This window comes from Schistocerca serialis, chromosome 1, assembly GCF_023864345.2.
Source record: "Schistocerca serialis cubense isolate TAMUIC-IGC-003099 chromosome 1, iqSchSeri2.2, whole genome shotgun sequence".
In the NCBI taxonomy this organism is placed as follows: Eukaryota; Metazoa; Arthropoda; class Insecta; order Orthoptera; family Acrididae; genus Schistocerca; species Schistocerca serialis.
This window is the reverse complement of record NC_064638.1, coordinates 689006224-689021924: the sequence shown is the minus strand read 5'-3', so window position 1 is coordinate 689021924 and position 15701 is coordinate 689006224. Positions and strand designations below refer to the sequence as shown.

At 40.2% G+C, this 15701-nt stretch overlaps 1 protein-coding gene across 1 annotated transcript in view; it reads left to right on the top strand.

Moving 5' to 3' along the window:
• Positions 1–15701, top strand: part of LOC126480634 (myosin-I heavy chain) — an 804636-nt gene that overhangs the window by 771971 nt on the left and 16964 nt on the right. Inside the window, exons 30-33 of the mRNA XM_050103881.1 lie at positions 4421–4719; positions 5542–5749; positions 6194–6498; positions 10889–11128. Coding sequence (XP_049959838.1) covers positions 4421–4719; positions 5542–5749; positions 6194–6498; positions 10889–11128 — 1052 coding nt within the window. The remainder of the gene's footprint in view (positions 1–4420; positions 4720–5541; positions 5750–6193; positions 6499–10888; positions 11129–15701) is intronic.

Genomic DNA, 15701 nt, shown 5'->3' with positions numbered 1-15701 from the left:
AACTTCAGGACATTAAACTTCAGTAGTGCTAATAGTCACATATAAAAATACAACAGTATACTGGCTTTCAGAAGTGATGAGAAAAGGTGTACAGGTTGGGGAAGGTTGAAAAGGAAGGGTAGGTCAGTCAGACCACAGGACGAGTGGGCCAACCGGTTGTGAGGTCAAGGGGAGGGACTGTTGAAACCTGGTGAAGGTTGGTTGAAAATTCATATATCCCACAGTGAAGCTTTACATTAAAAGGATGCATTAGAATAATTTACCAAGTTTTTGTGTACACTGCCTTTGGGGAGTGGTCAGCATGTCTGACTGCCAAACAGGTCACCAAATGTGGCATCAACTGAAAAGATTTGCAACTCAGTGGCTGAAATTCCAAAAGGGAGGACTCACGGCCATTAATGCCATACAGTTGTTTTACTTAATTTCACTAATTTTTGGTTGTGAACTTGATAACTGAGTTTATTAATTATGCCTGAAGCCAAAATTCTCACTGCCTTTGGTATTATGTTGAGCTCAATGAAATATGTTGTGGAACATGTTGCTTTTTTTTTAAGTTTGTTGCTAGAACGGTTTTGCTCTATCTTCCTTTGTCACCAAATGTCACTGGATGCCCTCCGGATATGTATTAGTATTCTTCATGTTTGCTGATCTAATTTATGCAAAACATACTGTAGTTTTCTTACAAGAAAACAGCCTGGTTGAGCCATACTTACAATCAGTAGGTGCAATTTCAAGTGCTGCCAATAGATACATTAAAAAGTTGAAAATATCAATCTCTTGCACACATTAGTTCCTTCCTCAGAGAGGAAAGAGGAATATATTGGGTAAGATTGGAAAGACGGGGCAGGTGACTCAGACTCCAGCTGAGTCCTTCTCTTGCAGTCATCCATTCATTCAATCAGTACATCATTCGTTCTTTCTCAACTCAATGAGCCACCTACCTAGATGCTGATATCCACCTCTCAGGTTGCTCCATAAGTACATCTGTTCACATCAAGCACACCAGCTAGCAACAGTGCCTCCACTTTGACAGCTGTCACTAAAATCCATGTTCACATTAAATGTATAAAAATAATTATAAATGTGGTACAGAGCAGAGTGACAAGTTTTATAAAAATTTCTGAGAAATACATAGGAATGTTCAAATGTGTGTGAATTCCTAAGGGACAAAACTGCTGAGGGCATCAGTTCCTCATAGAAACCCCCAACAGTTGCAGGGCAACTTGAGACAATGTAACACAACACATTACTGACCAAACTCAACAAAAATTCAGACTGATGCAGAGAACCTAAATAAATACTTAACTACTTCAGTACATTAACTGAGACAATTTTTTTTCAGTCAGACACATGTGCAACTGTTAAACAGATTCCTTGAATGCAAAAGAATTCCATTGGGATCTCGTTACACACACAGACAGTTTAAAAGCTGTATCAAAATTCTCAAATTCTGAAAGTTGGCTATCTGACTACATAATAGAAAGGAGATTATACACTGAAGCGCCAAAGAAAGTGGTATAGGCATGCATATTCAAATACAGAATATGGTGCTGCAGTCAGCAGTGTCTATATAAGACAACAAGTGTCTGGTGCAGTTGTTACATTGATTACTGCTGCTGCAATGGCAGGTTATCAAGACTTTTGTGAGTTTGAACATGGTGCTATAGTCGGCCCATGATTGATGGGTCACAGCATCTCTGAAGTAGCGATGAAGTGGTAATTTTCCTGTACGATTATTTCACAAATGTACTGTGAATATCAGGAATCTGGTAAAACATCAAATCTCCTACACTGCTGTGGCCAGAAAAAGATCATGCAAGAACAGGACCAACAGTGACTGAAGAGAATCATACAGTGTGATAGAAGTGCAACCCTTCTGCAAATTGCTGCAGATTTCAATGCCAGGCCATCAACAAGTGTCAGCGTGCAAACTATTCAATGAAACACCATCGATATGAGCTTCCGGAGCTGGAGGCCCACTCGTGTACTCTTAATGACTGCATGACACAAAGCTTTATGCCCTGCCTGGGCCCGTCAGCACTGACATTGAACTGTTGGTGACTGGAAACATGTTCCCTGGTCGGATGAGTCTCGTTTCAAATTTTATTGAGCAGATGGACATGTACGGGTATGGAGACAACCTCATGAGTCCAGAGACCCTGCATGTCAGCAAGGGACTATTCAAGCTGGTGGAGGCTCTGTAATGGTGTGGGGCATGTGCAGTTACAGTGATGTGGGACCCCTGATTCGTCTCGATACAACTCTGACAGGTGACGTGTATGCAAGCGCCCTGTCTGATCACCTGTGTCCATGCATGCCCATTGTGCATTCTGACGGACTTGGGAAATTCCAGCAGGTCAGTGTGACACCTCACACATCCAGAATTGCTACAGAGTGGCTCCAGGAACACACTTCTAAGTTTAAAAACTTCCGCTGGCCACCAAACTCCCTAGACATCCCTGTCTGGGATGCTGTGCAATGTGCTGTTCAGGAGAGATCTCTGCCCCCTCGTACTCTTATGGATTCATGGACAACCCTGTGGGATTCATGATGTCAGTTCCCACCAGCACTACTTCAGACATCTGTGGAGTCCAAGCCTCATCGCGTTGTGGCACTTCTGCATGCTCGTGGGGGCCCTACACAATATTAGGCAGGTGTACCAGTTTCTTAGGCTCTTCAGTGTATATTATTTGCAAACCACTCACTTTCATCATTAATAAATGCTTAGAATTTGGACTTCTACAGGATCACCTCAAAATTTCAAAAGTTGTATCAGTATTCGAAAATGGTGAGAAGCAGTTCCCCCAAAACTACCGTTCATTATCTGTTGTTCCTATATATTAAAACATGCCTTCTCTGCAATAGACAACATGGTTTATGAGAAGGAAAAGATACTACCTCCGCTGTCATTGAAATTTTAGATCAGACATTAACAGCATTTGAAATACAGAATACAGTGTCGCTCACATTGTGTGACTTAAATAAGCCTTTTGATTGTATTTCTTTTGACATTTTATATGCTAAACTGCAGTTTTATGGAATAAATAACTCACCATTAGAAATAATTAACTTTTATTTAAAAAATAGGAGACATTTTGTGTTAGTTAAAGATTGGCATTTTTTTCTAAAGGAAGTCACACCTGGTGTACTCAAGGTTCTTTCCTTTCACCATTCCTCTTCATTGTAGCAGTTAATGGTTTTCTACATTTTGTTGGGACTCATTCAGTTATTTTTTGTGACATTACTAACTACAGATCAAGAAGTATCAGATTTACATCAGAATATGCATAATGCCTTTTGCATTAGCTGTCAGTTGGTTTCTACCTAACAGACTAGTGTGTAGTCCAGAGAAAACCCAACACTTTATTCTTAGGCTGTCTAAAGAAGTTGAATCAAACTCTGTAAAAGTTATAGAAATATGTGTCAACTTGAAACTGAACTGGGAACCCCACATCAACTGTGTCTGCAAATACATCTCATGCGGAAATTTAGTTATATAGTTAGCAAGGAATATCTAAGAATAGCTTACTTTAGAATTTTTCAGTCATAAATACCTTAGAGAATGTTGTTGTTTGGACACTCTTGTCTTATCAGAAATGCTCTACTTATACAGAAAAAGGTACTATGAATAATTTATAAGGTTGGCCCCAAAGAGCATTGCTGTCCTGTGTTTACTAAGGTCAAAATATTGACAGTTTTAAATCGTTATACCCATTTCTTGTTAATCCACATTGTAAAAAATAACAGATTTTGGTACTAGAGAGAAATTCATTATTGTGACACCAGAGGCAAATTGAGTATTAACGTATCTGGGGAAAGACTGACAAAGACGAGAAAGTGAATTGTTTGAAGACATATAATAAATTATCACATTCTGCTCTGACCACAACTTTAAACAGTCTCAAAATAAACTCTTTAACTGGCTGGCTGACAATCCATTCTGGAGTATAAAAGAATTCTTTGATACTTTTAATGTTGAAATTAATTTTTAAGATTCTAATTTTAAAGCTATATAACTGGTTATTATACAATATTTAATTTGTACATGTAATTTTTGATATTTTCACTTACACTTGTAACATGCTATCACTTATAAACACTATTCCACAGTACATGGTCAATGGTGAATTAAGAATTTGAGCGGGAAGTTGAACATCTTTCTTTCCGTCTTTCCCCAAACTGTCCCTTGTTCCTCTTTGACGTAGGAACTAACAGTTCTGAGAGCTGTTATCTACTTTTTAATGTGTATATTGACAGGTTTTGGAAATTCAGCTTATACTGGCAGGTATTGTCCAATCATTCTGTCCACTTGTAATTTTTTGGTTTTATCAACTGAATTTTTATTTGATGCAAATAGCAAAGTTTTTGAGTTGATACTGTAATAAACATACCAAGAACTTAACTATTTTTGACTTCTCAGGTGATGCAGTTCGGAATATGGAAGATGACCACATCAGGCAAATGCAGGTGGTGATGGAACGATGTATGCGTAAAGATAGTTTACTTGTAGAACTGTACTTGCAGTTGATCAAGCAAACTACAGACCATCCTGATCCTAACTCAAGGGTTAATTTACGACACTGGGCACTGCTTTCACTTGCTTGTTCAGTTATTCTTCCACCAAGCAAACCAGTACGCAAATATCTTGCTGCTCATCTCCGTAGATGTGCATCTGATTATATCACAGAGGAAGGGAAGTATGCACGATTTGCTGAAAAGGTGAGCTTAATTAAAAAAAGTACTGAGTTTTAGATGATTTTATTTTTTCACAGGAGATTTTACTGTGTTGTGTGTATATGAGATTAAAACTATTGTGTTTTGCCCTCAGAATATTTCAAAAGCTTTAAATGAGGTAATTTTATTGTGTGCACTTCAGTCTGTGTGATTCTTATTGGATTGTACAGTTTTTTAGTCAGACCGGTGGAACCAACTGACTTCGTCAACCCCTGTTTGAAAAACTGGGCTGATTTAAAGAGCACTTGTAGCATTTGAAAAATCTCTTCTAACGTTAAGCTCTAATACTGAAGGTAGTGCTACTCAATACACTTAACAAAGTAGTATTGTTTCTTAAGTTAATGATTTGGATAAAACACTGCTCAATAGAAATGTTAAATTCACGTAAAGAAAGATGGCCAAAGAGAAGTAACAAAACTACTAAATAATTAAATTAAAAAGGACTTTGTTCCTTTTGTTTCTTGTTAGCCTTGTTCTGTGCAGTTCATTGTTTCTTCTTAACCTTGTTTCTGAATAAACTGCTGCTTCCAACAAACTTCTTTATTTATTCTCAAAGCTATAGTTTATAAAATTGAAGTACTATATTATGTATTTTTAAGCTGTTCTAGAAACAAGTGTTTCTTGAAAGTAAGTACTAACAATTCCCTCTTTCTTTGTGTGAATTTAACATTTCTAGATTGGGTTCTCTGGACACATGGCACTACAGAGGTTTGAGTGTGACATTGATGCAAATCTTATTTTCTGTGGTATAAACTGTGTATGGCAATATTATAATTTTGTGAAATTATGTGGTCTTTCTGTTCCCAGTGTCTCCATAAAACCCAAGGAACACGTCGTCGCCAGTGGCCACCTTCTCGAGAAGAAGTACTGTGTACAATTAACCGGAGGCCCATATATGCACGTTTTCATTTTATGGATGGCCAATACCATGCAGTTGAATTTCACCCCTCTGCCACTGCAAGGGATGTCATGGAAATTGTTAAAAATAAAATTGGCCTTCGAGAAACAGCAATGGGTGAGTTTTGGTTCTAATTGTGTGTCATCTTCACATTAAAAGTCTATAATTTTTGTGATTAATATTTCACACCCTCTTAGTCCTGCAACTACTGTATCATCCTTTTATGACAGAAGTAAAGTAAGAAAATTGATGTTTGTAGGAACAAAACACCTGCCAATAATTTTAGAATGACACTATGTGCTATTACAGATAAGTCAAAAGCTAAAAATTGACATATGGTCAGACAGTTCAGGGAACACTTTGGCTAACTTGATCAAAGGCTAGATACTTTCTGCTCAAATCTGAGATTTTCAGAGACCACCATATGTTTGTCATAATTTAAAAAAAAAAAAAAAAAAAAAAATCTTGTTAGAAGATTAGATGTGTTTTCTGAGGCATTCTGAAACTCCAGAAAAGCTTTTTTTGTTTTGAACCAGTACACAGAAATTTCTTTCATTTCAGGATATGCCATATACGAAGTACTTGGTTCATCAGAACGGAGCCTCATGCCGGAAGAAAAAGTAGCAGATGTTATGTCAAAATGGGAACGATACAGAACAGCAAATGCAGCAGCAAGTCAGGTAGCATCTGGCACAGGTAGCATGAAAGGTGCTCGGCGTCCACAACAACACTTGTTCCTATTCAAAAAACACCTGTTTCTTGATGAATACATGGACTTGGATGATCCTGTTGAAAAAGAGTTGCTGTACCATCAAGTTCTACACAGTCTTCGTGCTGATCGATTTCCAGTCACAGAGAAAGAAGCTGTAAGTCTGCTACTCCTTGCCTTGTGGAAAACAATGCCCCTTGTGTGCTGATCATGAGAATGTTAAGGAGTCACCTTGTGCATTGGGTGCAGTGATATTACATATTCCAAACACTTGTTCAATGTTCCTTAAGTATATAATTTATTTTTGTGTAACTATAGAAAGCAGTTGCTTTAAATGACATCTATTTTTGCAGTCACCAGTTTTAAATGTCAAAGCTCATCATCAGATGCTGTGATTTTATGTTCATGATTGAGAATCTTCTTGTTAGAGGACATCTCTATTTCACTTACATGTGGGCTAAATACACTGAAGAGCCAGAGAAACTTGTACATCTGCCTAATATTGTGTAGGGTCCCCGCGAGCACATAGAAGTGCCATAACACAACATGGCAGGGATTTGACTAATGTCTGAAATAGTGGTAGAGGGAATTGACACCACGAATCTTGCAGGGCTGTCCATAAATCCGTAAGAGTACAAGAGGGTGGAGATCTCTTCTGAACAGCACATTGCAAGACAGCCCAGATATGCCTGATAATTTTCAAGTCTGGGGAGTTTGGTGGCCAGCGGAAGTATTTAAATTCAGAAGAGCATTCCTGATGCCACTCTGTAGCAATTCTGGATGTGTGGGGTGTTGCATTGTCCTAATGAAATTGCCCAAGTCAGTCAAAATGCACAGTGGACATGAATGGATGTATGTGATCAGAGAGGATGCTTACATACATTCATGTGTGAGAGTCATATCTAGACATATCAGCGATCCCACATCACTCCAACTGCACGTGCCCCACACCATTACAGACCCTCCACCAGCTTGAACAGCCCCCTTCTGATGCAATGTCCATGGATTCATGAGGTTGTCTCCATACCCGTACACATCTATCCACTCTATACAATTTGAAACAAGATTCGTTTGACCATGCAACAGGTTTCCAGTCATCGACAGTTCAACGTCCATGTTGACGGGTCCAGGCGAGGTGTAAAGCTTTGTGTCAAGCAGCCATCAAGGGTACACGAGTGGGCCTTTGGCTCCGAAAGCCCATATCGATCATGTTTCTTTGAATGGTTCGTTCACTGACACTTGTTGATGGTCCAGCATTGAAATCTGCAGCAGTTTGCTGAAGGGTAGAACTCCTGTTACATTGAAGAATTCTCTTCATTCATCATTGGTCCCATTCTTGCAGGAACTTTTTGCAGTCACAGCAACATCAGAGATTTGATGTTTTACACTACTGGCCATTAAAATTGCTACACCATGAAGATGATGTGCTACAGATGTGAAATTTAACCAACAGGAAGAAGATGCTGTGATATGCAAATGATTAGCTTTTCAGAGCATTCAAACAAGGTTGGCACCGGTGGCTACACCTACAACATGCTGACATGAGGAAAGTTTCCAACTGATTTCTCATACACAAACAGCAGTTGACCGGCGTTGCCTGGTGAAACGTTGTTGTGATGCCTCGTGTAAGGAGGAGAAATGCGTACCATCACGTTTCCGACTTTGATAAAGGTCAGATTGTAGCCTATCGCGATTGCGGTTTATCATATCACGACATTGCTGCTCACATTGATCGAGATCCAATGACTGTTAGCAGAATATAGAATCGATGGGTTCAGGAGGGTAATACGGAACACCATGCTGGATCCCAACAGCCTTGTATCACTTGCAGTCGAGATGACAGGCATCTTATCCGTATGGCTGTAATGGATCATGCAGCCATGTCTCGATCTCTGAGTCAACAGATGGGGACATTTGCAAGACAACAACCATCTGCATGAAAAGTTAGACGATGTTTGCAGCAGCATGAACTATCAGCTTGGAGACCATGGTTGCGGTTACCCTTGACACTGCATCACAGACAGGAGCGCCGGCGATGGTGTGCTCAATGACGAACCTGGGTGCATGAATGGCAAAACATCATTTTTTTGGATGAATCCAGGTTCTGTTTACAGCATCATGATGGTCGCATCCGTGTTTGGCGACATCATGGTGAATGCACATTGGAAGCATGTATTCGTCATCGCCATACTGGCGTATCACCCGGTGTCATGGTATGGGGTGCCATTGGCTACACGTCTCGGTCACTTCTTGTTCACATTGACGGCACTTTGAACAGTGGATGTTACATTTCGATCCCTGCGAAACCCTACATTTCAGCAGGATAATTCACGACCACATGTTGCAGGTCCTGTACGGGCCTTTCCGGATACAGAAAATGTTCGACTGCTGCCCTGGCCAGCACATTTTTCAGATCTCTCACCAATTGAAAACGTCTGGTCAATGGTGGCCAAGCAACTGGCTTGTCACAATATGCCAGTCACTATTCTTGATGAATTGTGGTATGGTGTTGAAGCTGCATGGGCAGCTGTACCTGTACCTGCCATCCAAGCTCTGTTTGACTCAATGCCCAGGCGTATCAAGGTCGTTATTACAGCCAGAGGTGGTCGTTCTGGGTACTGATTTCTCAGGATCTAGGCACCCAAATTGCGTGAAAATGTAATCACATGTCAGTTCTAGTATAATATATTTCTCCAATGAATACCCGTTTATCATCTGCATTTCTGCTTGGTGTAGCAATTTTAGTGGCCAGTAGTGTACTGCGGGAATATCCTCACCTCATCACTACCTTCGAGATGCTGTGTCCCATTGCTTGTGCACCGACTATAACACCACCTTCAAACTCACTTAAATCTTGATAACCTGCCATTGTAGCAGCAGTAACCAATCTAACAACTGCGCCAGACCCTAGTTGTCTTATAGAGGCATTGCCAAACACACTGTCGTATTCTTCCTGTTTATATATCTCTTTATTTGAATACACATGCCAATATCTGTTTCTTTGGTACTCCAGTATAATTAAATCCACATTTATATTCTTCATCACAAAGGATGTGCCAGGTACACTAAACATTCACTTGACAATACAGCAGGACTTGGTTATCTAACCAGCTGCTACTGTAGCCCTATGTAGTGAAATAAATACATTAATTCTATGTCAGATCTGGAGAGAGAACAACAAATTATTCTCTGCTCAGATTAAATTAACTTTTTGCTTGATGTTTCAGTGAGTTGCGTTGTAGAAGCCGATTGCAGATCAGTTGTAATTCTTCCTCAAGTGCCAGAGCTCACTGTGTTGCCTATTTTGAAGGTACATGTAGACCTGTCAAATTGCCCCCCCCTCCCCCCTTACCCCACACCTCCTCCACTGCAGCCTGTTAATCATGAAATTATATTTTTCAAGCCATGAACACGGAAGTCCCATCACCTATATGTTGAGCTTTGCCATTCGAGAAGGTGATGGCTTTAATGGATGTTATTTATTCATTCAGTAGCTGCTGTGTTAACTCACTTTTCCGTTATTTACTACATTCAAGTAGTTTCATGAAATATTAATTAATAAAATTACAAACTTATAAAAGCAGATTGTTAAGAAAGCAGATTGTTAAGCCTATTAGCTCCTGCATATTCCTTGTTGTAAACACACATTGCTACAGTCGCTGAGTAACATGATAGTTCCAATTGCAGTTTAGAAGTGGGACACATGAGCCCAGAACACATTTTTTGGTTGATTTTCACTTTTACTGTGGTTACATTAGACCTTACATTGTTGCTTAAATGTGTTTTAAAAATAAAATTAATAATGCTATGATTTGGGTTCCATTCCTGAATTATCTGTAACTGCTTTGATGAGATGCTTCTCTTGTCAGGTGAGCCATGGGCAAGCTATATTCAACAGGACAGTGTTTAGTACAGACTTGTGATCAAATTATCCCAAAGGTTGACTGTTCTACTTATTAGAGCAGCAACCTGATGATGATAACTCCTTGTTCATTTTGATGTACGAACATCTGCCTTTACATGGGAAAGGAATTAACCTTTAAAATTATGATATAGAATTGTTGACCAGTACTTTCAAAAGCCAAGAGTCCAACACTGTCAATACACACATATAAAAGTATGTATACTGTCCTATGTTTCAGAGAGATAGGTTCAGGAATGTTAAAAAGGAAGAGCAGATTACTCAGATGAGAGATACCCGTTGTGAGGATGAGGGGAGAGTAACATGTATTAATCTTCCCGACAAGTAAAACTTGTATGCTTGATGGCAAAATCATGTACTGCAATGGGACCTTACCTTTTGTGGGCTGAGTTTTACCAATAAAGTAATATAATGCACAAGTTGAAATGAAATTTTGTTATTACCATACTTCACACACACTTTTCCAAGATCTTTTAAAGTCTGCAGAATTAGTTTTATATGGAAAAACATGACAGACTAGCTCAGCTTACAAAATCTAGTTCTGTTGTCTGTTTTGATATCGCTGCATATATTTTGATGGCTAATCTTTAATAGACATCTTCTGTTTGAAATATGTATGTTGTAGGTTATGCTGACAGCACTCCAAGCACAACTGGAGATGGGGGATTGTGGAGATACGGTGATGGACTATAGACACACGGCATCCCACTGTTTGCCACCACGCTTTGTGCCTAACATACCATGCGAGGCAGTGGCACAGCATCACCAGAGCTTACATGGAATGGGACCAGCAGAAGCCAAGAAGGCTTTCCTGAACCTTATACAAAGTTGGCCATTGCACAGAGCTACTATTTTTAATGTTATGGTATGTTCTTTTCTCATTTTGGCTGTGTTACGGCATTATCAGCTCAGCAAAGTGGCCCATACCCTTTTAACAACTCAGTAGTATAATAACTGGTAGAAACTTTTAGTTAATTGTTATCTGTATTTGGCACAACAAATGGGTATAATCAATCAAATCTGCTTAAAAATTAACATATTAAGTTAAAAAATTGATTACTTAATGTGCCAGATTATCCACTGATTTAAGAACATATGTTCATGGTAAGAAGTGTATTACTCTCTGGGAAGTGGGGATCAATTAATGGTACCAGAAGCATCCTCCACCACACAATTAGTGGCTTGTAGAGAATGGGAAATCACTTACTTGCAGGTGACATTCCTCCAGAACCTCAGCAAATTCTCCCCCATTCACTTCACCTGGTCCCACTCAACCCAACAGGCCACCTTCCCAAATGTTGACCTCCACCCCAAAGATGGTTGCATCCATATCAAACCCACTATTGACCAGCAATACCTCCACTTCGACAGCTTCCACCCGTTCCATACCAAGAAGTCTCTTCCATACAGCCTAGGCACCCACGGCCATTGCATCTGCAGTGAGGAGCGGTTATACTCTTAAAATATACTGAGGGTCTCTCTGAGCTCTTTACAGACCGTAATTACCCTCCCAGCCTTGTTCAAAAACAAATCTCTTGGGCCTTATCTTTCCAGTCACCCACCACCTCCCAAAGAGTCACCTTCTGATGACAGAGGAGCATTCCCCTCCTAACTCAGTACCACACAGGTTTGAGCAAATGAATTACATTCTCTGCCAGGGTTCTGACTACCTCTCATCGTGCCCTGAAATGGAAATTGTCATGCCCACTATCCTTCCCATCCCATCCACAGTGGTGTCCTGCTGTCCACCCAACATAAACAATATACTCTTCCATCGCTACACAACCCCTGCTCCCAAACTCGTACCTCTTGGTCCGTATCCCTGTAATAGACCTAGATGTAAGAACTGTTCCATACATCCTCCTACCACCTACTCCAGTCCGGTCACAAAAATTACCTATCTCATCAAAGGCAGGGCTGCCTGTGAAATCAGTCACATGATCTACAAGCTAAGCTGCAACCAATGTGCTGCATTCTATGTGGGCGTGACAACCAACATGCTTGTGTGTCCACATGAGTGGCTGCTGACAAACTGTGGCCAAGAAACAACTGGACTACCCTGTTGCTGAACATGTGGCCCAACACGACATTCTTCATTTCATTGACTGCTTCACTGCCTGTGCCATGTGGAGCCTTCCCAATACAAGCTTTTCTGAATTGTGCAGGTGGAAACTCTCCCTGCGATACATCCTACATTCCCATTACCTTCTTGTTACAGTGAGTAGCAACTACCCCTTTCATATTGTTGTTACATTCCATCCTGGAATTTTCATTGTTTGATGATACCTGAAATAGAATTATGTATAGTATACCATAACAAATTTCCACTCTATATGTTGCACTAATGTACCTAATAAATAAATTAAATATTCCATGATTAAAAACTGGTCAGTTGGATGATACTCTGACCTGCAAAATCCTGACGTAACTCACCAATCTACAAAAATTTGTAGAAAAGATAGATGTACAAAAGAAATGACAATAGTAAACCAGTAAGTAAACCAAAGAAATATGCATCTATGTGCAAGCAGTCCATGCAAAAGAACAGCATCAACACTATCTGAGCATGTCAGAATGACATGTCAAAGCTATGAAATGCTGAGGTGCAAACCAAAGAGGGTTATACTTACATCATATTCATAAATTGAGTGTCCAAAATGTATCAAAAGACCAAATGTAGGAAACCACCTATGTCATAGCATACACAGAATTTATGAAAAACCCACACAAGATACTATTTGGGTGAACAACATTCATGTATGAATGCATCCACATATTGTTTACTGCCCTAAAACAAATATCAAACAAGCACTACTATCTAACTCGCATAAATGTCAGGAACTAATAGTATGTATCCACATAACATGTATTATCCATAGATCATAAGATAAGCTATCAGTTATAGCAAAGGTGAAAAAACTTCATCTCTATCCAACACTGTACCAAGGAATTAGATACCGATGCAAATCATATTATATCTAATAATGTGTATTTAATCCCCTAATTCTACCCAGACAAAGCAGTCAACAACTGCAAAACACAACAACCACAAAACAGCACAAAAATATATCACACCTATCCATATATCCTGTATTGAATAGAGTCAATTATGGACTGGACATGTGAAGATAATACTTACACTGAACTGACAAAGTTCATAGGAGACCCCCTAATATCATGTCTGACCTCCTTTCGCTTGTGTAGTGCAGCAAGTCAATGTGACATGGACTCAACAAGTTGTTGGAAATCCCCTGCAGAAATATTGACCCACGCTGCCTCTATAGCTATCCACAACTGCGAAAGTGTTGCTGGAGCAAGATTTTGTGCACAAACTGACCTCCCATTATGTTCCATAAATGCTCGTGGGATTCACGTCGTGTGATCTGCCAGGCCAAATCATTCGCTTGAATTGTCCAGAACATTCTTCAAACCAATTGCGAACAGTTGTGGCTGGATGACATGGTGTACTGTCATTGATAAAAATGCCATCATTGTTTGCGAACATGAAGTCCATGAATGGCTGCACATGGTCTCCAGGTAACCACACATAAGCAGTGGACCCAGTCCATTGCATGTAAATACAGCCCACACCATCATGGAGACACCATCAGCTTGCACAGTGCCTTGTTGACAACCTAGGTCCATGGTGTCATGGGGTATGTGCCACACTAGAACCTACCAACAGCTCCTGTTAACTGAAATTGGGACTCATCTGATCAAGCCCCATTTTTCCAGTTCTCTAGGTTTCATCTGTTATGGTCACTAGCCTAGGAGAGGCATTGCAGATGATGTCATACTGTTAGCTAAGGCACATGTGTCAGTCTTCTGCTGCCTTAACCCATTAATATCAAATTTTGCCTCGCTGTCCTAATGGATGCATTTGTCACACACCCCACATTGATTTCTGCAGTTATTTCATGCAGTGTTGGTTGTCTGTCAGCACTGTCAACTCTATGCAAATGCTGCAGCTCTCAGTTGTTAAGTGAAGGCCTTGGGCCACTGCTTTGTCAGTGGTGTGAGGTAATGCATGAAATTTGGTATTCTTGGCACACTCTTGACACCATGAATCTCGGAATATTGAATTTCCTAACAGTTTATGAAATGGAATGTCCCATACGTCTAGGTCCAACTACTATTCCATGTTCAAAGTCTGTTAATTCCCATGTTGCAGCCATAATCATGTCAAAAATCATTTCACATGAATCACCTGAGTACAAATGACGGTTCCGCCAATGTGCTACCTTTTTATGTCTTGTGTACGCAATACTTCCACTATGTGTAAATGTGTGTATTGCCGTTCCATGACTTTTGTCACCTCAGTGTATGTCATGCAGCAAAACATGCAATATCGGTATGGAACTAACATGAAATGCTGTGTAATGCCACAAAAGGGTGTAACAGTATAAGACAAGAACATGCACCAACCTCTGTGCACTTTGTGAAGCCAGTTAAAAACCCAGCCAGTAATATAATATAATGTCAGCAAATGTCACAGACATTAAGGTTGCAAAGTTAACTAGGGGACAGAGAAACAAATGTTAGGGTCGCTACCCTGTACTGACCTTCCCCTTTAAAAGGCACACCCAGATCATATAACATGTCATACCATACCAAAAAGATACACTATGTCATCAAAAGTATCAGGACACCTGGCTGAAAATGACTTACAAGTTCGTGGTGCCCTCCATTGGTAATACTCGAATTCAGTATGGTGTTGGCCCACCCTTAGCCTTCATGACAGCTGCCACTCTCGCAGGCATACATTCAATCAGGTGCTGGAAGGTTTCTTGGGGAATGGCAACCCATTCTTTACGGAGTGCCACACTGAGGAGAAGTATTGATATTGATAGTGAGGCCTGGTACGAAGTTGGCATTCCAAAACATCCCAAAGGTGTTCTATAGGATTCAGGTCAGGACTCTGTGCCGGCCAGTTCATTACAGGGATGTTATTGTCGTGTAACCACTCCACCACAGGCTGTGCATTATGAACAGGTGCTTGATAACGTTGAAAGGTGCAATCGCCATCCCCAAATAGCTCTTCAACAGTGGGAAGCAAGAAGTTGCTTAAAACAACAATGTAGACCTGTGCTGTGATAGTGCCACACAAAACAATAAGGGGTGCAAGCCCACTCCATGAGAAACATGAGCACACCGTAACATCACCACCTCCAAATTTTACTGTTGCCACTACACACGCTGGCAGATGACGTTCACTAGACCTTGGCCATACCCACACCTTGGCATCGGATCTCCACATTGTGTACCGTGATTTGTCACTGCACACAACAATTTTCCACTGTTCAATCGTCCAATGTTTACACTTCTCACACCAAGCAATGCATCGTTTGGCATTAACTGGCATGATGTGTGGCTTATGAGCAGTCGTTCGACCATGAAATCCAAGATTTCTCACCTCCTGCCTAACTGTCATAGTACTT